The sequence below is a fragment of the Calliopsis andreniformis genome, chromosome 6 (genome assembly GCF_051401765.1).
Source record: "Calliopsis andreniformis isolate RMS-2024a chromosome 6, iyCalAndr_principal, whole genome shotgun sequence".
Classification (NCBI taxonomy): Eukaryota; Metazoa; Arthropoda; class Insecta; order Hymenoptera; family Andrenidae; genus Calliopsis; species Calliopsis andreniformis.
Window position 1 is genome coordinate 10,223,792 of NC_135067.1, and position 24,657 is coordinate 10,248,448.

The 24,657-nt window shown below is 35.4% G+C and overlaps 1 protein-coding gene across 3 annotated transcripts in view; it reads left to right on the top strand.

Moving 5' to 3' along the window:
• The window catches only part of Heph (polypyrimidine tract-binding protein 1 heph), a 278,567-nt gene that overhangs the window by 253,138 nt on the left and 772 nt on the right, over positions 1-24,657 (top strand). The window contains exons 6-13 of one of the 3 annotated variants that reach the window (XM_076379927.1): positions 5,314-5,365; positions 7,024-7,082; positions 14,645-14,873; positions 18,068-18,285; positions 22,217-22,250; positions 23,451-23,543; positions 23,711-23,927; positions 24,060-24,201. In XM_076379927.1, the coding sequence (XP_076236042.1) occupies positions 5,314-5,365; positions 7,024-7,082; positions 14,645-14,873; positions 18,068-18,285; positions 22,217-22,250; positions 23,451-23,543; positions 23,711-23,927; positions 24,060-24,201 (1,044 nt within the window). The remainder of the gene's footprint in view (positions 1-5,313; positions 5,366-7,023; positions 7,083-14,644; positions 14,874-18,067; positions 18,286-22,216; positions 22,251-23,450; positions 23,544-23,710; positions 23,928-24,059; positions 24,202-24,657) is intronic. The other 2 variants (XM_076379928.1, XM_076379929.1) reach the window with 2 other exon arrangements.

Here is a 24,657-nt window from a genome sequence, read left to right on the forward strand (position 1 = left end):
TAATTAGATGAATGTTGTTTGTGATATAAATAAGAATAATAATGTGGAATTTAGTGAATTAAAAAATGAGGGACGCCAAAAATTAGGCTTTTCTTTTAACGAGGATATCTTTGGAACCGAAAGTCGTATCAGTAAGGAAGAAAAAGTATTTTTAAATGGAAAGCTCTCTATTTCTGATACTGTTATAATTTTGCAAAAAATAATATGGATAATTTGTACTCTTCAGTCAAAAGTTTCAATGATTATAATTAGGTGTGTGCATGCTCCTGTGTACCCATTATGATCACTACTTTAATTCCGAGAGTTTTATTTGCGAAAATGTGATTCTGCAAGCTTAATATAATATTTAAAATAATTTTCAATGTGAGTTTAATGAAACGTTATTAATGAAAAGTTACTGATGTTTATGAATGGTTTTAAATTTCTACAGCCATTTTGTTTTATGCTGCATTTAAGTGCATTTATATTTACGTTTCGCTCAGTCGATTCAAAGTTACTTAAAATTATTTAAAAGCTTTTGCCGAAGTTAATGTGCAGTGAACCTTTACAAGATAAAACCTGTGTACAAGTATTTGAATTACTAAAATATGAACTGCAAGCTATTGCAAGATATTACATTCATAATGACATACTCGTTTTCTAAATTCGACTCATTTATTTTTACTTATAATTATTCTACATCGTCGATTCGCCATTTATTATATTATACATATAATGTTAAATAAAGAGGCACATTTATATGACATAAATTCTCCTTTAAAAAGAGACATCTGGATTTGTCAGGACCTCAATTTCAGATTCATTGGACACTAATACTTATTTATGAACAATTTTTAACCAAAATGTCTGTAAATAAATTCCTTAATTTTTGACACAAAATTTGAAACTCGATCCACTATAATTGCGATCTCAAGTAACTTGATTTTCTCGCCTATGATTTATCTGCTGAACATTCATTTCGTTCGAATCGAAAAATATTCTCATGCCTGATCATCGTTCGTAATTTATCGCAACTGATACGCGACGGAAACAAGGATCTCGTGATTTTCGGTCGAATGGGGCGGTAGGAAACTAGACCGACAAAAATTCAAATGACAAAATCGAAACATTGCGAGCGTGTCTATGGCCCAGAAAAGCACGTTTGGTTGCTTCTCGTTTTTCAGATTGTACTGTATAAATCGGTGAGCTGTTACCTACGCGTTTGGAAACATTGAGGTGTGAATGGAAAAGACTAGATATTTCCAAATGAATTGTTTACAACATTCCTTATGATACAGCATAATGACGGTACTTTTTTTTGACAATGAGTGTTATCTTCGTTCTTTGTGATACTATTATTAATTTCAAAGAATGTGTGAAAAGCTTCCTGCTTCATATGAATAAATTAAATACCGAGTAATGTGTTAAATTGTATTAATATTTTTTTACGGAGTTACTAGTTAAAAATTATTTTTATTTTTGTTAGTCCTAGATATTGTATGATGGTTAACAAACGCTACTGTATAATTTTGAGTTTGAATTTGCCTTAACGATAGATGTTCTAGATGAACTTAAAAATTCGTATAAATTTTTTAAAAAAATAGGATATTTTTTGGGTCTAAACAAGAAATTCATGGATAAATTTCGGAAATGCTCATTTCAAAGTACAATTGCACAAGTCTCGTCCACTTCTCTTTACCTTCTTCTTAATTTGTCCCTCGTTCCTTATCACCCATTGCAATTAAAAAAAGGAACCGCTAAAATAACTTTCTCAACCACTTGCTCACCGATTTTCCACCTCAAAATAGAGTACGCAAACTTCCCAGCACATGTCCACGGAATTTACAGGCCGCTGCAGCAACGAGATCACCGTGAAACCCAGGAAAAAAGGAAGCAGGAGCTGTTTCCCACCCGAAACGCGTTACAAAAAACAAACAGACAAGCGGGAGAGTGAAAATCGAAGAATTCAACCAGAGACCGGGGAATTTTCCCTTTGGACGATAAAAGCGTGGTCGAACGCAAAATGGAACAAAATAAAAAATGGAGAAAAAGTCGCGTGACAATTTGTCGGCCGACGATATTCACGTCGACAACAGAACAATACTGCTAATAATAGTTGTTGGTCAGTTTCATGATCTACTTAGAAACAAAAAATAGAAAATGAAGAAAAAATACGGTGTCCCTGTATAGTGACACATTATACAAGGTGTTTGACAACAGATATCAGAAATTTTAAGGGGTGATTCTACATCCTGTAATAAGAAAAAAATCAAGAATGTTAAAAATAGGGTTGTGATCTCATATTGGAGTTATTAATTACTGAGGAAACTCTTAAAAATACGGGAGAAGTGTGTCTGACTTAAGGCTTCTTCTACTGATCTTGCTGTCCCTGAATTGGGACCTACTCTACTGATTTTTCTGTGTCTGACGTCAAGCTTATATTACTGGTCACGCCGTGTCTGGCTTGATACTTATTCTACTGATTTTTAAGTGCAACTTGTAGATATTTTCTCAGCAATTAATTCCTCTAAAACGAAACATTTCCTACTTATTCAATCAAATAGGATCAACCTTTAAATTTTCTGACACCTGTTGTCGAACAACCTATATAAGATACATGCGTGTTCGTTTCTCATTTATACTTATAGGATTTCGAATTCGTAGCCAATTACCCTAAAAACGAGCCACTCTCGAATGCAATGCGAAGTCGTAACGTTAATAAGCATCCAGCCGCGGAAAGTAGCGATTTTTATTGTTATTAGCGACGCTTTACGCGGCTCGTTTATGCGTGCAATCGTCCTGTTCATTTTCTGGTTAATTTCACGGGTCCTGTTAATGCGCAGCGAGCCGAGAGCGCGTTACGTTTACGGGAAATAAGGGTCGAGCTTAAATAATTAGCCTTTGAATGGTAACCAAAGGCTCCATTGATCTCTGGTCTACCGTTCCTGCTGCGTTTGTTTCTGCTGGCTTTTGTGCCACGCTCGTTCGAGCCACTTTTGAGGAGATTTTAACAGTGGATGGTAGCGTGCTGGTCAGACTGAACCACTGGTTTTGCAAAAAAGTGTAATTAACACTTTGTGGGCTGTGAATGAGGACTTGTAAGTAGGATTAATTAACCCAACGAGTGACAATAATACAAAATTTTCTGGCAGCGTTTTATTTGAACGAAAGAACTAAAGTTGAACTAGAGCTGAAATTTAATCAAATCAATTGATAAATTAATTAACGATGATTGTATGTAGGAGTAGTATAGTATTTGCATACTTGATGTCTGAATGATGAGTATTTCAGTTTTGACGCACAAAACAATTTATAGTAGTTGGATACATAGGTTTAATTAAAATGTTTTGTGACCATTTCGCGAGAAGTATGTATATTATGTAGGTCAGCTTAACTGCGATATTATTAATGTAAGCAGCAGTGTACACACGTTTTAGCTTTCATCGAATATTCAATGTCGCGTCCTGTTCAGTCACGTTGAATGATGAATTTATTTTCACTGGTTGAACGATAAATCTGCCAGATTCGAGATAAAAAAGACACTTTTACTTTATGATTGACACAAATGGAGAAAGGAAAATTAATAAAAATGATTGACTATTAAGTTTTAATTTTTCGTTCTTTGCTTTTGTCAACTGTGTTTACTATACTTGATTATATTTTCATTGAATTAGTTAAAATGTGAAATCAATACCTCTCTCCCTTTTTTTTATGTTTCTGAATGCTAGTCAAAACTAAAACCATTGTTTCCTTATTCTATTTTGAATCAGTAAGAAGTTTTACAATTTCATTGAAATATTGACATTCCACAAATTCTTTAATTATTTTTGTTACTATATTAAGCTTTCCCTAAAGAAGTATTCAAATGAAGCAAATGAATGCATCATAGAAAAGTAATACATAGTGAAGCAATTGAAAAATGAAATTTTGTTGACACTAATTACGCCATTATGAAACTAATAGGCTTCTTAAGCCCTCAAAAAGCTCTCGTGAACCTTTTTAACAGATTTTGGAACGTGTTTGTGAACCTCAGTGTGCGAGTATCGTAAATAAAAATGCCCATCTCCCAGGATCATCGTTTAAAGCGGCACAAAACAGCATACAGGGACAGTGTAATGCCGCATAATTGCTTTTTCGCATAAATAACAAAAGGATTCGCGAGGTCTCTCGTGTATTTTTATCCCGTGCAAAACAGCTAGCCAGAATGGAATATAAATCGGAGAATACGGGCAGCGGTACGCGCACAAGCCTCGTACCCGCAATTAAAACTTTAATCTCCGTCTCAGGGACAATAACTGTCGCATTATCGTGCTCGATTAAGTACCTCGAGTGACGTTACAATCGTAAAATATTGAAGCTCTTCAAGGAATTCGAAGAAATAGGAATTAATTTTTGAAACAGATAAAAAATATTTGTAATAGGGTTTCCTACAGTTGAAATTATTAGATTTTTAAGAAAAGTGGACAATTAAGAGATTATTAAAGTTTCTGAGAGAATCAAGAATATTCGAAGTTATTTAGATTTTAATTCAAAGTAGGAAAATGTTCACTTCTTGGGATTTTTAAAGTAATTGAGAATCTTATAAGTATTAGAAATTGTAGAGAAATTTTAATACTATTAATTATTGAAATTTCTAAAGAAATTAGAAGAATACAAATTACTACGATTTTTAATATTATTCGCAGAATTAAAAATTTTAGGTTTTATTCAAATTTACAATTATTACACGAATTAATATTATGCACATATAAATCCTTCTTCAATTATACTAATTAAACAATATGTGGAAGATATCAATTTTGTTTAATTTTAAGGTTCTCAGGTATCGACTAAATATGTGGTTAATTAATTAGGTACAACGTCATTTACGTAGAATTTTCATTTACGCTACACAAATTTGAGTAATTATTTGAAGAGCCAATCGTGTATTTGCGAAACCAGCTCCATGCATTTTATTTGAAATTTATTAAAAAAGATCACGAAACAGTGATCGCAGTTGGAAATATGAAAATTCGCCCGAAGCGACGATGAAAATGTGCCTAATAAACAAAATCCATATTTAGTTTGAAAAATTTTATTCCACGCGTGGGTTGGTTTTGACGGTAAAATTTTTAAATTTCAGTATTGAAGGATAATAATTTAATCATACTTTATAAACTACTACATGTAACTTAATTTACTATTTTTGCGTTGCAAGTTTGAAGTCTGTAGGTATTAGTAATCTACAATTTTAGATTACTTAATTTAACCAATTCAGAATTTTTTAATTTATTAGATAAATTTGATAAGATGATATGAAATATAATTAACAATCTGTATTTTTTTGTGTTACAGATATTCACACGTTTTGGCAAAGTCCTCAAAATCGTCACCTTCACGAAGAATAGTGAGTATAACTTCTATTTTTTATTTATTTTATTTAAAATTTTAAACATTTCGTAGCCGTGAATTCGATTCTCTACACATGTAATGTATTGTTTTTCTTTTCCCTTTTCATTTATTTTACATTGTAATTTCTTATTTTTATTACTATGTGTCCACCCCTTGTGAGTACAGTTACTACCCCTGGCAAAAAAGTTTTCGATCAAACGCAACAATAAGAAGTTATTAGAAAATATTGTTGCCTTTGAAATGTAAAATGCTATTGTATGAATATAAAACACATGGGAATATTAGATGGATTTGGTACAGTAATATTTTACATTTTCAAAAGCTACAATATTTTTACATAATTTCGTATTGCTGCGTTTAATCGACAACTTTTTGCCAGAGGTAGTACAATGAATAAAGAAAATAGATCCCAAGATTTAATTCGATCGAAAGTTTCAATGCATCCCCAAGAAAATGTATAGCCTCTAACAATTTACGCAGAGCCACCCTGTATGGACGCCCCTCTTACGGGGGCAGACACGCCACGGCACTTTAGTACTTCAGTATACTTGAAGCGTATTCTGGACGGGCGACGCCCGACGTCGGTGCGCGCACTTGACGCCGTTAGTACTTTTGGCATCGCGCTCGAGTGTTGCAAGGGGTGTCTCGAAAGCACCTGTTTAGTCGAGTCGAGGCGAAACACGGGGGTGCAGCCTTGCAGATTCGACGACATTCGTGAAAATAAAATAACCAAACATCTGTCTTTTTTTTGTTTCACTTCGAGCCTTTTGCATCAACTGCTTATGTATGTGTACTAGCCTAATTTCTATTTTTTATTACAACAAACCCCAATACAGTAACGCTTTCCCTTTTCTCTTCTTTCTTTCTTTCTTTCTTTTTTTTTTGTCACTCATAACCAATGTAGGCAGTTGATGGGATATTTAATTTTCAGTTAAAAAAGGGAATGAATATTTTTTTCTACTTCTGACTAGAAATCAGAAAAATCTTCTTTTATGCCTTATACTTTTTACTATAATTTGTATCGTTTTGATAATCCAAATTATGATTGTGTACATACGATTTTAATATGTAGGAGATATATTACAATTCCTTGACGTACTCTGAATATTTTGCATTTCAAAAGAGAAATTAAAAAAACATTGATCTGTTCGTTTACGCGGACATTGGGCATTCATCAGTGAAATAAAGAATTTAACATGACCCTCGGTGACTAGTCAACCGATTTTCATTTCAGGAATATTTATAACGCTATTGTCGGGTTCGGTATGCGTAAAAACAACCGGGCCAAAGTTTTATCGTGGTATAATGCAACAGCGGGATTGTGTTTTTCGCCGCGGGCGAACGTTATTCAATTTCCATCATTATTTGATCGCGAATCGTGGCAATAATAAAAACTTCCCACGACTGGGGAAAAAAGCATCGCGCTACATATTACCGCGAATCGAGCTCCCTTTATTTCCATTTAATTTCGGTTATATTTAATATCCAGCCGCTAAAGCTGTGCTCAGTTTCGGAAATCACACGATCGTTTTCTCACGGGGCACGAATCAATTTCCTTTTTATTTTTAAGGGGTTGAGGTATGTCAATAATATATGTAAATTGCTATTAATTTTTTCCAATGCTCGAACCTAACATTTCTTTCTTCTTTTCAGGTACCTTCCAGGCCCTAATACAGTATGCAGACATGCTGTCAGCGCAAACAGCTAAACTCGTAAGTATTCGCCAGAGCTTTCCACCCCTCCCAGTCTCCTTCGCGCCCCCCTTTTTTATGTTTTACATTGTTCATTTTTTGCGAGTCTACTCGCGTGCATGTGGAGTCGCTCCCCGCGGTGGCGCTTATCCATCGCCCTCCCAGGGGACAGATCGAAATTTTTCCGTGGAATATTTTCAGAAACGCTGGGCCATCCATTAGAAGCTCCAGATGTTACGAAATAATGCAAATTTTAATTGGTGCCCGGTATATTTCACCGAGCGTTGCCTTGGAATTGCTCGGTTTTTATTTACGAGGAAGATACCTCTTGGACGGGGTTTGCAGTGGTGAATTTGTTTCTTTGGTTTTGTTTCCAGGGAGGGATGAGCGTGTAGGGAACCACTGTGGTAACGAAGGGGATAATGAGGGAGAACTATTGACGGGATGTAATATTATTCTTATTAGTTTCTGAAGACAGCTCTAAATTAGTTCAAATTATCTTGAATCTGGTTACAGAAAGTTCTGAGTTTATGTTATTTCTAGTGTTATTATTTTAGGTCGAGGTCTACATTATTTCAAGTCCAAATTGAGACCATAAGGGGAAGGTTGTAAAGTTTGTAACTCGTAAGAAACAATTATCTAGGTCTAATATAAGTTTTAGTAAACTTCATAGTTTATTTTTTATTTATTTCTTTGAACGCAAGCTTCGAAATCTACATATTCGTATCTTCTAAGTATTAATTCTGAAGTATTGAATATTCGGCGCACTCATTGCGAGAGACTATTATAATTATTAAAAAAGCGCAACTCAGAACGTTTTATATGCAAGCACATATGCGCTCTATTCTTGTAGCTAAAAGCTAATGCCACCCCCTCGTAACATACATTTAACCTGTTAACTTTTTTCAAAAGCACACTCAGAATTCGTAATGAAAAAGATGCGTCGAGCATATTCGGCTTGGATTTAAAGCAACTCTGTCTAATGGAAAATTGCAACGAAATACGAAAATGTTTTTTAATGAAGATTTCACTCGCCATGGTTTATGCACATATATATATATATATATATATATATATATATATATATATATTTCCCTCAAAAATTTATTCATTCTACTAAAACTAAGTACATACATGCATCTCAATATAACACATACAAAAATATACAAAACATCCTGTACAAAACCATTTTGCAAATTTTTGAAATCAGAATTTCAAATGAGAAAAAGAAAAATAGATTGATGACGAATAACACAGACGATTCCTTCTCACGTGATAGCTTCTTATCTATCTTTTAGTTTAAATACAGCGATGTCTGTAAGCTGGTGCAATTTCAGTGTTCACTACTGTATTACGACTTCTTCTTTAAGTTTTCCTGTATCGATAGTCTGATCACATTTCCCTAATGATTTTCCCACGCGCAGCATCAGAGTTCCAAGCTTCCGCGTAAGTCCCACAGTGGCCAGTAAAAATCGCGGGGCGCGAATTCGAATTTTCCTGGCTTAATTCAGTTCGGCGCATAGAATTCGTTCTAGTCCACTCTCCAGCAGCCAAAGAAATTCGATTACCGCCACCGTGTCTCCACCCCTTGCCGCCTCGATTGTTTACCACGCATCCGAACGAAAATCCGTTTTTTCCTTGCCGCGAGACCAGCCACCCCTGCCCTCCCCCTGGGCGACTTCGTGCCAGGGAAAAGCCTTTGTCGGTTCGTTTCTGCCGGCGGGCTCGCCAATGCGATTTCGCAATTTAGCGGAAGTCACAGGAACATAGCCACAAAGCGAACGGGAGGAAACGGTTTTCGCCCCCGCCGCGAGCTGCACCCGAGCGTTTTGCGAATTCAACCCTTCCACCCCCTGGAAGGCTGTATTGTTTCGTACTTCGTTCCCTGTATCGAGGAGCAACCCCCCTTCCGGGGTTCTCTCGCACGGAACGCGCGGAGAATTTGAATTTCGAATTCTGGGAACGTTTCCTCTGGCGATTTGGACGCGATTAATTGTTGGCTTGTGGGGAAGTTTGGCAAATGTTAAAGAGCTGGAGTGAGATTTTTCTGGAGAGTTATCCTTTTCAATTTTGTTCTCATTTGTTGCTTAATTTAGATGGTTTTTATTTTAATTTTGTCAATTGAAAGGCAATATTGATTTATAGTGATCGCTGGTTTTTGAATTCCTGAAGTGATCTGAAAACTTTATTTGGACCCTGTTCTGCATTGGTTTATTAACCCTTGAATAATGATAATTTTCTTAACATACTATGTAATATCATTCATGAAAATAGTCATTTAAGTACAAAGGTAGTAGTTTACAAGTAAAATATAACCTAGTTTATTTAAATCACGAGAATTAATATAATTATCTAATTATCATTAGATAGGATCCGAAAGGGCTAAGGTACATGCATATATTATTAATATTTCTCTGTTTGAACTTGTTCGTAATACAGAGAATAATATTAAAGAATTAAAGATTCTAGTTACAGTAAAAATAAATGTAGACTTTAGATATTTCAAATATTCATTTTCAGGTATTTATTAGTAAAAATATCATTAATCGAGTAATTTTTAATAATTCTACATTTATAACTTAAAATTCTATTTTTTGTGGATTAACACATCAATGCAGAACAGAGAGCTTTTCATAATTGAGGCTCATTTTTAATTAAAAAAACATTTTTATCTTGAAATGTCTTTCCACAAGAAGATGTAATCTTCCATTGCTCCAACCTCAGAATTAAAATCTAGAAACAAGAACATTCAAAAATAATATCTACGTTTTTCATTTCTAAATCCCCATAAATAATTTTGATTCTCTCTCTAAATCGCCAAATTACGTCAGTAATGTAGCTTATATTATTTACCTACGCTACTTATTTCCTTATCTAAATATTTTTAGCATACTTTACATTGTTAGCGAAGCATGTTAATCACGAAAACATTTTCCATTATCGTGTAGCTGATTTACTGAATTCCTGGTCCCGAAAGCAGCACAGTTCCACGTCGAAATCCTTGCCTGGCTGCTGCGCTGGTTAATAAACGCTCGTGCGCCTAGCAGCGGTTGCTTCATTTTATCGGGAATCGAGGCTCACCCGTTTAATTCGGCCAATATCGTCGATCAGGGGAGGCTTTTGTACCGTGATTGCTTGATATAGACGTTTATTCGCAATGATTTTCCTCGTCGCAGCGATACGGAGCCAGTTTAATCGCGTTTCATTGAGTTTCCGTTCGAACCTTTCCACGAGATAATTTCATTTTTAGAGGTAAAAATTATGTTACAGTATATAATCACAATCCATTTGTACTGCAATTACGTCTTACTTTTCACAATGGTGTGACTAACTCGCACTTTCCTGTATGCATTTTGCGATTGGGGAATTTAATTTTCACTTTGATTATCGTACTGTCTTTGCTGTATAGTACTTTCAGATTGTACAGAACAATGTTAGTTTTCAATGAAGCTGATTATTTTTGCTAACTTCGTCAGTCAATTTACAGACTCTTTCTTCTTTTAGGAATCTGTGCTAACAAAAGTGTTTTTAGTAATTTCATTGCAGCTGTATATAAATTAATGATATGCTTATTAATGGAATTAAAGCTTTCAAAAAACCTGAAATACACTGAATTTTCCCTTTTCTTTTGTTATATTCCATTTTTCCTTTTTTTATATTCCATTTTGAAATTAAAAAAAGAAACTTCTACTGTAGTTCTCTTCATTAGTATGAAAACTTAGGTACCTACTATATATAGACACAAATAAGTAAAACTTCGATATAAGTCTATGCTTGGTCTCAGTTCGTGTACTAGTTTCAAGGTATTATCACATCTTCAAATTCTCCACTCTTTTAATATACTTACATGACTATACATGTAAATATTTACATTTAATTAATTATTTATATGCAAAAACCTATTTCTGCATTTTCTTATTAAATTATCTTATTAAACTATTTTATTAAATTTTTTAAATTATCTGTCACGAAGCTTACTCACAGTAAAAGCTGTCACGTTCTATCGACTAAAAGTGGATACTAAAAAGCGAATCAACGAGAGAGGTCGAATTGAGATCAAAGTGGAAATTAATTTATTCTGAACATATTTTTCGTGTCCAACTCGCAATTTATTCTTGATTCGCTATTTATTTTTATCATTAACGATCGTTGACCGTAACTTTCATTTCCCTGTGTACCACGGATCACAATTTCGGGTTAATTAACGACCAACTCTAGCTTTTTCGTCGACAGGCCCCTTGCCACACATCTAGGAAAAGTTTTAACGAAGTGGGCTTACCAACCAGATTAAAATAAGTTGATTTATGATACGTGTACACCAATTTTTCAGTTTTTCCGCGCAAGTTGTTCGTTAGTAGAATTTAGCGCGTAGTATGTAGCCTGTCACGACTTGTCGCCATTTTGGTGATCTCAACAAACTAGCACAGTGGAATTTCTGTTATTCCAGTTGAATGGAATCTCGATTATTCGGAGCAGATGGAGAACTTAACACAAACCTACCGTTACTTGTTCATGACACAGAGGTAGTTTCATACTTGAAATATAACTATTAAGTTGTTTAGTTTACAGATTGCAATGCTGTTACAGTTTGATACCAAGTTATAATATATAGTAGACGAATAATAAAGTTTTAAAGTTAAAATACATAAAGTAAAATATTCTTTTAACTTATTTTAGCACGAATTTTATATACAGAATTATTGAATTCTAATCTTATCTTAATAGGAATTCGGTCAATAATTACAGTTCAATAAATATCGTAATATTCTCCCAGAAGAGATCAAAATCCAAAAAAAGCGCGAGGAGGTTTCAGTTCTAAATTTCAAAGCTCAGCAGAATTTCAAGTAGAAAAAAGAGGTATACATCCTCCTTTCACAATCGCCAAACGAAAGTCCCTGTCGTGTAAGCATTTCGTGAGCTCCCTTTTGCAATTTAATTTTCAGTTTCATTTCTGTCGATTTTTTCGCCCACGTCCAGGGAAAAGAGCAGAAGAGTTCTTGTTCTACGTGTACAGCGGGAGAACACTGTTTGTTAATTTCCATTAATCCCAGCGAAAAAATTCCCATAAAACGGCGCAGTTACCGCCGTTTCCAGTCCCGTGTCCGCGAAAAGTCTATGTTAATTAATCGCTTACGCAGGACGAAGGAGAGACCGTGGCGGGACCGAAATAATTTTAAACTGATTACCTGGACGGACGAGAAATCGGGCTGAAAATTCATTAAAAATCTGTTAGAAACGCGCAGGAACGTGCAATATTCCCGTTTCTCTCATCAGCGGGCCGAAATGGCGACCCGCGGCTCGCTGACGTACAAAGAATACGTAATCTAGGTTAACAAAGTTCCCCCCGCTGCTGGTTATCTGGAATTAAATTATTTTAATATCGTGACTGAAGCGAGCCGCGTCAAGCTTTGAGAATAGTTCGGCCGTGCGAGAAGGGGCTGTTTCACCACCGTTTATGAAACCGAGAACGCTGTGTATCGGACTCCACAGCGGGTCCAGCTTGGCAATTTTTTGCCGTGACGTTTCTAGTTGTTGCTAATCGAGTTAATGCTGGAACGTGGTGTTTGAGTATGAAGCGACTGTTTCACCTGCATGCAATGAATTTTAAAGAATGTTACAGAGGAGAGAAGAGGGGAGTGACGAAAAAAAGAAGGGTAGTTATTGTTATATTTGAAACTATGGCTCGAATAGGGATGGGGATTTGGCGAATCAAATTTTTGTTGTATGTACTGAATATCTTTTTATTTTATTCTGTTGACACAGTGAATGTAGACTAAATGTATTAACCCTCGTCAGACGAATGGGTCATTTTGACTTATAACAGAACATTAAAACAATGAAATATGTAAATATTTAGAATTTTGAAAATTTTAGAACCTGAAGACATAAAAATATATTTATTTGAAGATTTTTGTAATGTTTAGAAATTGAAGTATTGAACACTCAAACATTAAAATGTGTAAATATTTAGAATCTCATAAATTTAAAAACTTGAAGACATAAAACTACAAACCTATATTTGAATATTTAAAAATGTTGAGGCATTGGCCACTGAAACATTAAAATATATAAATATTTGAAATTTTGAAAATTTGAAAATTTAAAAATTTGAAAATTTAAAAATTTGAAAATTCAAAAATTCAAGATTTGCATATCGAGGTAGTAAGAAATATGAATCTCAGAAAATTTGGAAATTTAAAAATCTGAATATTCTAATAATTAGAGATCTGAAAATCGTAAATCGTCCATATTAAAGAATCACAAAAAATAGTGAGGACATCACTTGCAACTATAATATAGGGTTCAAATCAATCCAATGAACAGAAATCACAGCCAACACCACAACTAATTTAAAATTTCACCTCACAAACAGAAGAATGACTTCAGCTCTCAGAAAAACTATCAAAAATCACAAAAACCACTTTAAAATCATTGTCTCCAACCACTCTATACCACCACCCATCTCTCCCCCAAAATCACACCCTTAAAAACTGAAACCACAAAGTATCTCAGGCTACGCTAGACTCATGCCTGATTGATTCAGCCAATATTAAATCACCCGTTCCAGCCTTCGTCATTATCCGATCCCCACGAAGGGCTCGTATCCACGCTGAAGGGTATCCTCCACCCACGTCATCCCCATTGGCCACCTGTACGCAAACCGGTCCAGTAATTATGTATGAAATTCATTAGCCCGTGTAAATATGGCCGCAGGATAGATACAGTCAAATCTACGCGGTTCACGCGCGCGCATGCATGTGCATGGTGCAACAATGCGGAGCCAGCAGTGCATACGCAGGTCAAACACGTGGGCAGGTTTGCACGAACGCGTTTCGACCGTCTGCGTGCGTGTGGGTGGCCGTACGCCCGCGGCCACGCAGGTTTGAACATGCATACGTAATTAGACCGCGTCTTTCCAACCTGGCTGCATCGCTGCAACTGCATTAGACGCGCCAGTCGTTGTTATTAATGGAGATCAAATAGCGCGACGTCGAAAGGGCAAGCTTTTGACCGTGCTTGCAGCGCTCCACGCTCGTATCCTGTCTTCTTGCAGGGATAATCAAGTGGATAATTTAGTAATTCGAGAGAGCGCTCTGCTGTCTCTTTTAACAGTGTCGCGTTTCAGGGGTGAAGTTGAAGATGGTATCGGAGCATTGTGGGGTTTCGGTTGAATCAGTCGTACAGGGGAATCGATTTTCATTCGCATTGGGTTTTTGTGTTTTGTGGTAGTTCGAGAGAGGACCATAAATTTAATCGAGCTGATTAATCATTATGCAAGTCGGTGATGCATACCCTGGAGATAAAAATGGTTTACGATTGTAATTTGGGGATATTTGGAAGCTTAAAAGAGAATTGGAATATTCTGAAACTTTTATTTAATTTTTTTTTTTACATCATTTTGTTTCAATTTTTTAAATTGAACTCACTTGATGAAATCTTCACTTGTTCTCTTTTCTCGCGAAGTTTTCTTGGAAATTAGGTAGGAGTAATCTGAAAGTATGAGAATCTGAGTTCATAGACTCAGAGTAACGTGGAGCCTAAAGTGTTTCGAAATTAATATTTCTTAATTTTGTCTGTTTTAGTCGTTGGAAGGACAAAATATCTACAACTCCTGTTGTACGCTGCGCATCGACTACAGCAAGATGCAGAATCTGAACGTGAAATACAATAACGATAAGTCGAGAGACTACACCAATCCCACTTTGCCTACTGGTGACGCGAACTTGGACGCGGCATCCTTAGCTCTTGGCGGTGAACTTCTTCCACAATTGCTGATGGGTGCTGGATCACAGCCACGTGCCAGAATACCCGGTGAGTTACATACGATAATAAAATTATATTTTAATAAATGTCTTTCAGATTTCTTTGCTGGAAATCTACATAAATTCAGAAATTGGTAGAGTTCTGATTCTAGATCAGCAAATTTAAAAACTATCTAAATTTCAAATAACACAATTCTGTAAATTGTTCGTTCTTTCCACTTTTGAAAATTTTGAGAATTAAAGATATACCTGTATTAGTTTCAATAAAATCACATATATTAATACTTATGAACTATATAAACCGAAGCATCTTAAAATCCTATAAAATTAAATATTTCTTGAGCATACAAAGCCCACAACTGTTTTCCACTATTAAATAATTATACAACCTCGTGTTTAATTATTACTTTCAATGAAACTCGCTTCCTCGTTACACAAAATTTCGCAAAGTACCATTTTTCTTTCAGAAAGTCGTGCCTTTGTAACTCACGTGAGAAGTATACCATAATCTAAGTTTCACTTTTATGACCGCGATTTCCGTTTCCATTCATAGCCGCGTTAAGGGACGATAACATCGTTAAGATAAAATTTAATTAACAGCAACGATAATAGCGTGGGCGTACAATAGCAGAAGAAGGAACTGTCCCGGGCCTGTAATGTATCTATGAAATTAAATTTCCAACAAGTTTGCAATCCTGTCCGAGGAGCCGCGAGTTCAGCAGGAAATTTCCGGGAGCGCGTGTCCGCTTTTTTTATTATGAAAATTGAATTCCATCCACGGATTTAGCTCGACTGTACGTTATCCTGCCTATTCCCATTATTCCCCTCGCATCAGCCTGCGGGGACTCGGCTGTTGATTCGCTTCCTAGAGCACTCTTCTTTCCCAGAAGAGGAAAGCATTCTCTTCTTGTTTAAAAGTGCTTATTAATCGTGTTAAAAGCTGTTACGTAATTCAAGAACACTTCATCTTTGAACCTTTGGTGCTACCAGTAGCAGAGAAAAGACAATAGTTGATGATCGTTTTTGGTGGTTTCGGAAGTAGAAGTGAAACAGTGATTATTTTTATGTCTATAAGTATAATAAGGTGATTGCTTAGAAAGTTTTTAATTTCTTAATTGGATTAATCTTAGTTGGTCAAAGAAAATTTGAAAATAGTTTGAGATTATTAAGAGTATTAAGATAATTTTGTAACAGAAATTGGGACAAGTTTTGACTAGAATTTCTGGATCGAAAATTGTAGGTTGTATATTAGAAGAATTTTCCAAAAAATTTTTTAGATAAATTCTAGAAAGTGATTTAACCCTTGAAAGGCGAATGATTTTCAGCGGATGCAGGATACCAATTGTGGGGTCCTTTTGACCCATAATATAGTTTCTATTGCAATCTATTTTTGGGGAGGAATTATATAGGGTGGTCCACTTAAATGAGGCTACCTACATATCTATTCTAATTGGGATGATATATAGAAAATATTTTATTTAGAACTATTTTGTATTAGACTTTGAAAAAAAATTTTCTTTGGAGTATATTAGTCTCTCGATACAATTCAAATTGCATGTGAGATACTTTTCCTGTTATCAGAATTAGAAAAAAAGATATTTAGATGGTCTTACTTAAATAAAACACCCTATATATAAAAACGCAGTTTGAACTTCATACACTTCATTCTTCTTAGTTTTCTGTATACCTGATACACAAAATAAATGTATCCTCTATACAATTCTTATAAATAAATTCACTACAGTTTCGTCATCTTGTTCTACATTCAGGACCAAAATTACCCTGCATTCGTTGTACAAGGGTTAAGTACAAAGAGGTTTCGGATCAAAATTCCAAAGCGCAAATTAATAATTAAAATTTGCTAAGAACTTCGACTTAAATTTTCAAAGAATTGTTGCATAATAATTTCATAGAATATTCACAAAAGAGCGAGAGATATTTCAGACAGAATTATGTACTCATAACGCATTATTAAGTTCACTCTCCTGACGCGTGGCTTTGCAAAAGTCGCAGACAGTGCATCGCGCACAGATCGACGAATCCAGTCGAAAGATCGATCGATCAATTAGCCACGTGATTTCCGGGCCGTTCAGTCCATTAGAATTAATTATATTAATAGCAATACGGGGCTGGTTTCTGTCATTCGGACGTTATGATAAATTGTTATTCCGTGACTGGCCGAACGAGTCCAGCTCCGACCGCCTTCAATTTGCCGCTCGTTTTCGGCTCCATTTTCGGTACGGGATCGAATTGCGCGCGGTCAGACGGTATTATTTCCTCCGGTAAATTAATTAATTGCACCACAACCGGGTGGACGTGATCCCCCTACGTCATGATGCAACAGAAACCACTGTTTCGATTTTCCCCTCTATTTTTCCTTGTTTATTCTTCCCTTTTGTTGTATTGGTACCTACTGATCGAGCTAGGAATTTTTATAACAGTGGAAAGGGGAGCGATTGTGAATTGACATTCAGTTAATGAAAAATTTGTGAGCTTTTTTGGAGTTCCTATTTTATATTCTTCTCGAAAATGTTTTTTAAAATTTGTGATTTTGAAATTTATTTTTTATTTGGATAAAAAAGGGTTTATATTAAATTACAAAATATTTGACGTTATATACGCAATATTTTCAAACATAAATACGTAACTGTATATTATTTCTATTTTTGGATTGTATTTCTTTAGAATAATATATGAAATAAAATGTGGTTATTAACCCTTTCACTGTAAAAACAGACCACTGGTTTTCTAGTACTACTAATCGTTAGTTTCTTTTATTTTCAACAGGTCGAATAAGATCTTAATTCTTCTGTCGAAATTTCGTCCAAAGTTCTAATTTACATATCCTCCTTCAAATTCGCATGAAAGATTATATTTTTTCCTTGAAAAATAATTCAAACATCAAAAGTTGCAATGAAAACAGAAGCAATGAAAGGGTTAATACAATAATACTTATTTAACTGTCGCAGCTGTGTTCACTTAATTGTCACTGAGCTACACCAACACTTTCTACATTTGAATATTATTTCACTGTACACTATCCTTTTAAATCTAAACGTCAGTCACTCACCTGTCATCAGAAGTGAACAGGTCAAAGGAAAGTAATAATTTGAAATTTTTTAAAAATATCTCTCATAAAATGTCAGACAGAATTCTAACCCAGTGACAATTGAGCAAGTACTACTGCAAACGATTCATGCTGTCTACAAGTGATCCTAACGATACGTTGTAAATTTCCTGAAGTAGAGTCCATTGCAGGGGCACCGGGTGTGCTGCCCACGCCCTTTGCGGCCATGCATGGTCTGCCTTCGCCCTTAGCGGGGCCCTACAACGGGGTGCCACCCGCAGGGGGGTTGGCAGGCCTTGGTGGTTTTCCCCTCGGAGCTGCTGGCCTCGGGGTACGCGTTCCAACCAACGCGCAAACCTCTGCTGTGCTGCTCGTCAGTAATCTGAATGAAGAGGTAAGTGACACCTAGAGAATAGGTGTCTTTCGCGAGCCATTGCGAGATAAACGTGTCGAGAACGTGGAGACTTCAAATTGGAACACGAAGAAAGATCTGAGAGATTCGAGAGGGTTGCGAAACTGTCTTAAACTGATTTGGGAACTGGTCCATGGTTTGAGATTATGGTTGGAGATAAATGTTATTATCTGTTACTCGTGTTCAAGTTTTTGGGAAATGAAAGTTTACATAAATATTTTATATTTTAAAGGATATCTTTATATTCAAAGAGGGATAATTGTTAGTGAAATATCACCATGTGTTTGTTTGGAATCGTTAAAGGTTTTATTTGGTATTTTATATAGTGAATTTCAGTTTCTTGTCATTTTTATAGGGTACTTCAGTGAGTACCTACTTAATATTCTATTATTCTTATAGATTTTTTAGTATCTATAGTTTCTGTTTCATATTTTTCTTAATTTCTAATTTCCCTTCAGGGTTTGTATATTTTAATAGAATATATATAGACTAAATTAACTTCTAAATTTGATATCTTTCAAACACAACCATCTATATTTGTCATTTCTTAAATTCATCATAATTTTCATTATTGTTTTTTATATCTATTCAAATGGCTTAACAAAATATCAGAATCTTGAATCTTGCCTGATATAAATATCTTTCTTCGTGTTTTCTTTAATCTATTAAAGTGCACAGAACGTCGAGACGCACTGATAAAAGTTGACGTTATTCGACACGATGATGGTTCGCTCGCAATCAACGAACTGTGCCGCTTCCGATTAGGCTAATTTTCATTTAACGCTGAGAGAAATGGTCCACGAAATTGTTATACAAATACGTTGAAATTCGTACGTTGCCTTCAATGGAATAATCGAATGGGAAGTAATTTGCAACTGGCAATATTAAATTTTCGATTGTTATGATTGATTCATACGGTACCTATCGATAGAAAATATTTTCGACAGAGCATTGACTGACTTTCTCTCCTAAAACTCTGTCGTTTTATTCATTAATGTTTTTATAATTATTGAAAGTATATATTTAAGAAAAATCTTTGTAGGAGACAGTCGTCTATGTAGGAATCAATCTTTAATTAATTTATTGTTGAAGTCAGTTGCAGTCCACAAATTAAATATCACAATTTATGTCATTCAATAAGAATAAGCAATTACTAACATGAAATGTAGTTGAAAATTCGAGATACTGTTCTAAGATCATGTAAAATATCCTAAAATAAGTGGAAATAATGCATCTTTAATTCTCACATATTTGCTTAATTTTTGAAAAAATTATGAACAAATTTTAAAAAGGTTTTTCTCTATGAAAAGCTTTATTTCATTTTTTCTACCTATCTTAAATTTCAAAATCGTTTCTTGTAAGTCTTTCTGCTGTTCTAACTCCACATTACCAAAAATTCACCGTTTCTCTCAGCGTCTGCCTAAATGTACACGAGACTGGCTTAGGTACGTACGTACACAGAAAATAATACCAGACAACGATATAATTATAACGTAGCGCTATGTAGGCATCCCTAGCAGTTTCTCCATCCCCCGACTCGAGCTTCCCTTGCCGAACACCCCTCGATACACGTCTCGTCGCATACTTTAACGTATCTCTTTGCCATCGACTCGAGAACAGCGGACAAAACATTGTTCCCTCTATTTTCTTCAGCGGAGAATGACGGTATCGAGCGAGCGTACACTTCGGCAAGCGAGAAAATCGAGATCTCGATGCGTGTGTGCCCTTTTTATGTCACGAGATCCCCCTTTATATTCTTACCCTCGCCCTGACCCACCCACTACCCCTTCATTTTTTCGAAACACACACATATAGAAATCGTCCCCGAACGTGTTCTCACCATTTTCTGTTCCTGAGTAATTCGTAGCGTTTGCAAGCTACGACGTTACTTCCGACCGAGGCGTCTTTTGTTTCCAACGAAGATGATGAGAACTGCGATTGTTGTCTCGAAGCGTTTTGATCCGCGAAATAACGGAGTTTCTCGGCAGAGATTGAGAAACTGAGAGCATTTCGTCTAGGAAATAATCAAATTGGCAATAGTGTTATAAATTACTAGCAGGAAAATAATAAAATTGGCAATAATGTCATAAACTACTTGTGTTGAACTGATCATTTTGAATTGTTGAGTATAATCACTCTGAGTTAATATTATTATTATTACTATTATTTCAAATGTGGACCAGTTTTTGGAATCTGGTTAGTGGTTAGATATACTACATATATCTACGAATATAAAACTACCTGAGACTTAATACAAATCTATGACACATTCAGTATGAGTATAAAAAAAAGAAGCTATTTTTCTTTTAAAACAACAAACCTGCTTCAAAGCCAGCAGAAAGATGCTTCATCTCCAAAACCAACAAAGCTTGGCGTAGATATAAAATATACTCGAAAGATTTGCATAAATATAACAAGAACCTAAGATTTACCACAGACCTCGTGGACATAACCCAGATCTACGTTCTAGTAGAAGCATTCCCATCGCATCAACTACTATCTCGCCAACTAATTGGAAAATTTCTTAGACTCTCATTATCATTCAAATAAAATATTTCCAGTACAGCTATCAGTAACCAAATCTCTCTTCGCGTGAAACAAAAGGCACCTCTAAGAAAACTGTGTGTCAACGTCACACTTCGCAGCTGCAACTATTGTCACTACTGTACTATAACTATGTGTACTACTATCGTTGCGCCGCGCGCACAAGCTTCCTACCCTTAAAAAGTGGAAAATCCTCTGGCGTCTTTCTCCTCCGACGAGCTGAACGATCGCGTGTGTACTTTTATTTTTTTTCTTCCTCTATCTCTTGCTCTCTTTTTCTATCTATCGTTTATAACTCTTTGCGAAATCATCGTTGCGTCACGGAGGAACGGACGAAATCACGGAAGGGGAATTCATATTGACGAGAAAGTCCCCGACTGTTTCTCTGCTTCTCTAATCTATTTCTCTCGGTCTCTCTCTCTCTCTCTCCCTCTCTCCTTCTCCTCTCTCTCTTTCTTTCTCTCGTATTTTCCCCCTTTCACTACCTGTTCTCTCCTATCACGATCGCGGAGGGCTGACAGCCGAAGGAAAATCGAGCGGAAAAGTGAATTCCAGCTCTTTCGCTGCCACTGACGTATATTTACGTCGGGTACATTTGCGAGAACCGTACCTCGACCGTCCTGCGCGAATTTGTGGTCCTTGCTTTATCGACACGTGCACACTTTTGTCTTTTGGATTAACGTGAAATGGAATTGTCTAGTAGCCGCGTTATTAAACAATTTCAAATCTCTTTTAGTAGTCTATTAATCTTACTATGTTTCAACGTTTCCATTATCGAATTGTTGAATTTTCGTTCCATATTACAGAGTAAAGACAATGATTACAAGATATTAATTTGTCGCTTTTTAAATCATTCAGTTACTCTAGCTTTTGCTTTTTCTGTTACGAGATCAGTATCATTGCTAGATTAAATCTGAAAGATATGATTTGACGACAAGGATACAAATTTGAAGGAAATTATTGGAAACATAAGTCACTTTTATTTCCTATTTTTACCATTTAAAAAGAGCAAAAATTTCTTCCTGTACCAGAGTTCCATTTTTCGTTTTCTTGTATCAAGGTTCGTTTTATGAAATGTCTTTTACACAAGTCACAGTTATCCTATTTTCTGAAACATTTTTTGTTCCAAGTAACTTTTCTCGGTACAGATTCTGTAATAACGTTCAGTCAAAGAATTTCCCCCAAAATGAATCTCGTCGCAGTCACACGGTCCGAAATCGGTTTCTCGATCGCAGCGAAAGGTCTGAAAAATCACGAAGGTAAAATGTGAACGTGAATCGTGAAACTTGTGCGCGTGTGGCCAACACTATACATTGAATCCTATTATACTCGCTGACTACTGACTGGACTCTGTCTGTTCTCTGTGTAGATGGTCACGCCTGACGCTCTCTTTACCCTGTTTGGTACGTCTCTACATTTATATTATTAATTATATTACATTATTAATTATTATATTTACACTCGCGGACACGTACACATACAAGCACAAGTTACACTCGCACATAAACGTAGACACACACACACAACACCTTGAAACAGCGACACAATTTCTACTTGTGGTAATAATCGTAAGCAATTCTTTTGGAGAGTGAAACAACAGGACGAATATATCAGATTGAAACGAATTCTTTTTTTTTTTTTACACCGATACATCGAAACACGAACAAAATATATATGAGTCTTTATCATATCATGTCGCAAAAGATTCTTCTTCCTTTTCTTTGTTTGTATTTTGTTTTCAAGTCGTGCTTAAAACTGTAGAAGTTTTTTTCTACCTAAGATCATCGTCACTCTCCTGAAATTTTATTTTTCAAGTCTCTGATATTCTCAGCGTTTTTAATTTTTCCAATTTATTTTCGTGATTTCAATCTTTATTTTACCACTACAGCTGTTTCATTCGCAACTCCATGCTCACATAATCACTCCATTCAGTCATAATCTCATCATCGTCAGCGACACATTTTTTTCATGTTCTCTATTTCCAAGCATCTCTTCTAAATTGTTTCGTTAATATATACATATTTTTTTTATTATTAATATCAGTTCCAGACACCTTAATATTACATAAGCTTTCGCTTATTTTACGTAATTCCATAGGTGCTCACTTCTCGGGGGGCGAATGGTTCCACTACCCTTCCTTTACAACCCTTTGGATGTGTTCTACACTTGAGTACTTCTATGTGCATTCAATTAATGATTGTCCAAATACCATATATAATAATATACGATTGTTAAATTTAACACACATAGCGTTTTGGAGTATTCAAGTCCTATCACCAAAAGGGTTATTAAAAAAATACAATTCTTAAGCTTCTGTAGCTTTAAACATTAAGCAATTAGAATAAAAAATATCGACATTGAATTGAATATAGATCTTAAATAATTTGTCAGAAAATTGCGAAGTTGATTAATGAAAACTGTAGTTGAACCATTCGCCTTGTTGCATGCCCCAAGTCTTAGTCCGATCGTACCCCGATCTCGATCGACCGAATTTATTGTCCCATTCATCTTCAACAACCCTTAGACGCCATCATTATTGAAAATTGCCATCAGGGAAGCCAATCGAGCTTATTAAAAGTGATGTTTGCGTGTTGTGCATGTAGGTGTTTACGGAGATGTACAGCGTGTGAAGATCCTCTACAACAAGAAGGACTCGGCACTGATTCAGATGGCCGAACCACACCAGGCACACTTGGGTAAATATTTTTCAGAATTTTAAAATAAAATAAAGAACTTTAAATAACATATGATGCTAAAAAACTTGGAGAGATGAGCTTTAACGAATCCATTAGAATTAATTTCATTAAGAAAACTTGTAATTCGTGTAGACTGATGTTTTAAATGATCTCTTCGTATGTGACAGCACTGACACACATGGACAAACTAAGGGTATTCGGTAAGCAGATCAAAGTAATGCTCAGCAAGCATCAGACAGTTCAGTTGCCAAAGGAGGGTCAGCCAGACGCGGGCTTAACGAAGGATTACACCAACAGTCCTCTTCATCGATTCAAGAAACCAGGATCGAAGAATTATCAGAACATTTACCCGCCAAGCTCGACCCTTCATTTATCCAATATTCCGTGAGTAAAGGTTTTATGTTATTGAAAACGAAGGTAGAGTGGGTGGATTTAAATTTTGAATTTGGAATAGCTGGAATTTTAACTTGAATAGAATTCTTGCATAGTGCCTAAGTATTTGTAATGCTGTTTCAGTGCTACTGTAACTGAGGAAGAAATTAGGGATGCTTTCACCAAGAATGGCTTCACCGTGAAGGCCTTCAAGTTCTTCCCCAAGGACAGAAAGATGGCGCTCATACAGATGTCCAGTATGGATGATGCTGTTGTTGCTCTAATTGTAAGTTTTCTTTAATATTTTCTTAACAATTTTATGTAATGTAGTTCTACATAAAGTAATTTATTTTTATCTCTATTTCAAATACTGAAAATGATTTGGCTTGTTTATTTGTAGTAGATTAATTTAAGAAGGAAATATTTATTTAATATAGATAGTTGCGAAATTAAAAGATTGATAAATTTTAAAATATAAAATTATTAAAAATTAACGATTTTAGTGCCACACTTGAACTTTACAGTTCTCATTCTTTATTATGTTGAATCACTGGTGATGAGATATCTGAACGTATGATACGTTCACTATTTATAAAGTGAAATTTAGTTAGGATTTCATTAGAGTTCTAATTAGTCTAGGCGCTACTAGCACGCTGGTGGACCTTAATTAAATTAATTAATCTGTTATTATGAATGGTAAATTAAAGCTGTAGCGTGAAACCAATTCCACTCACAATCATGA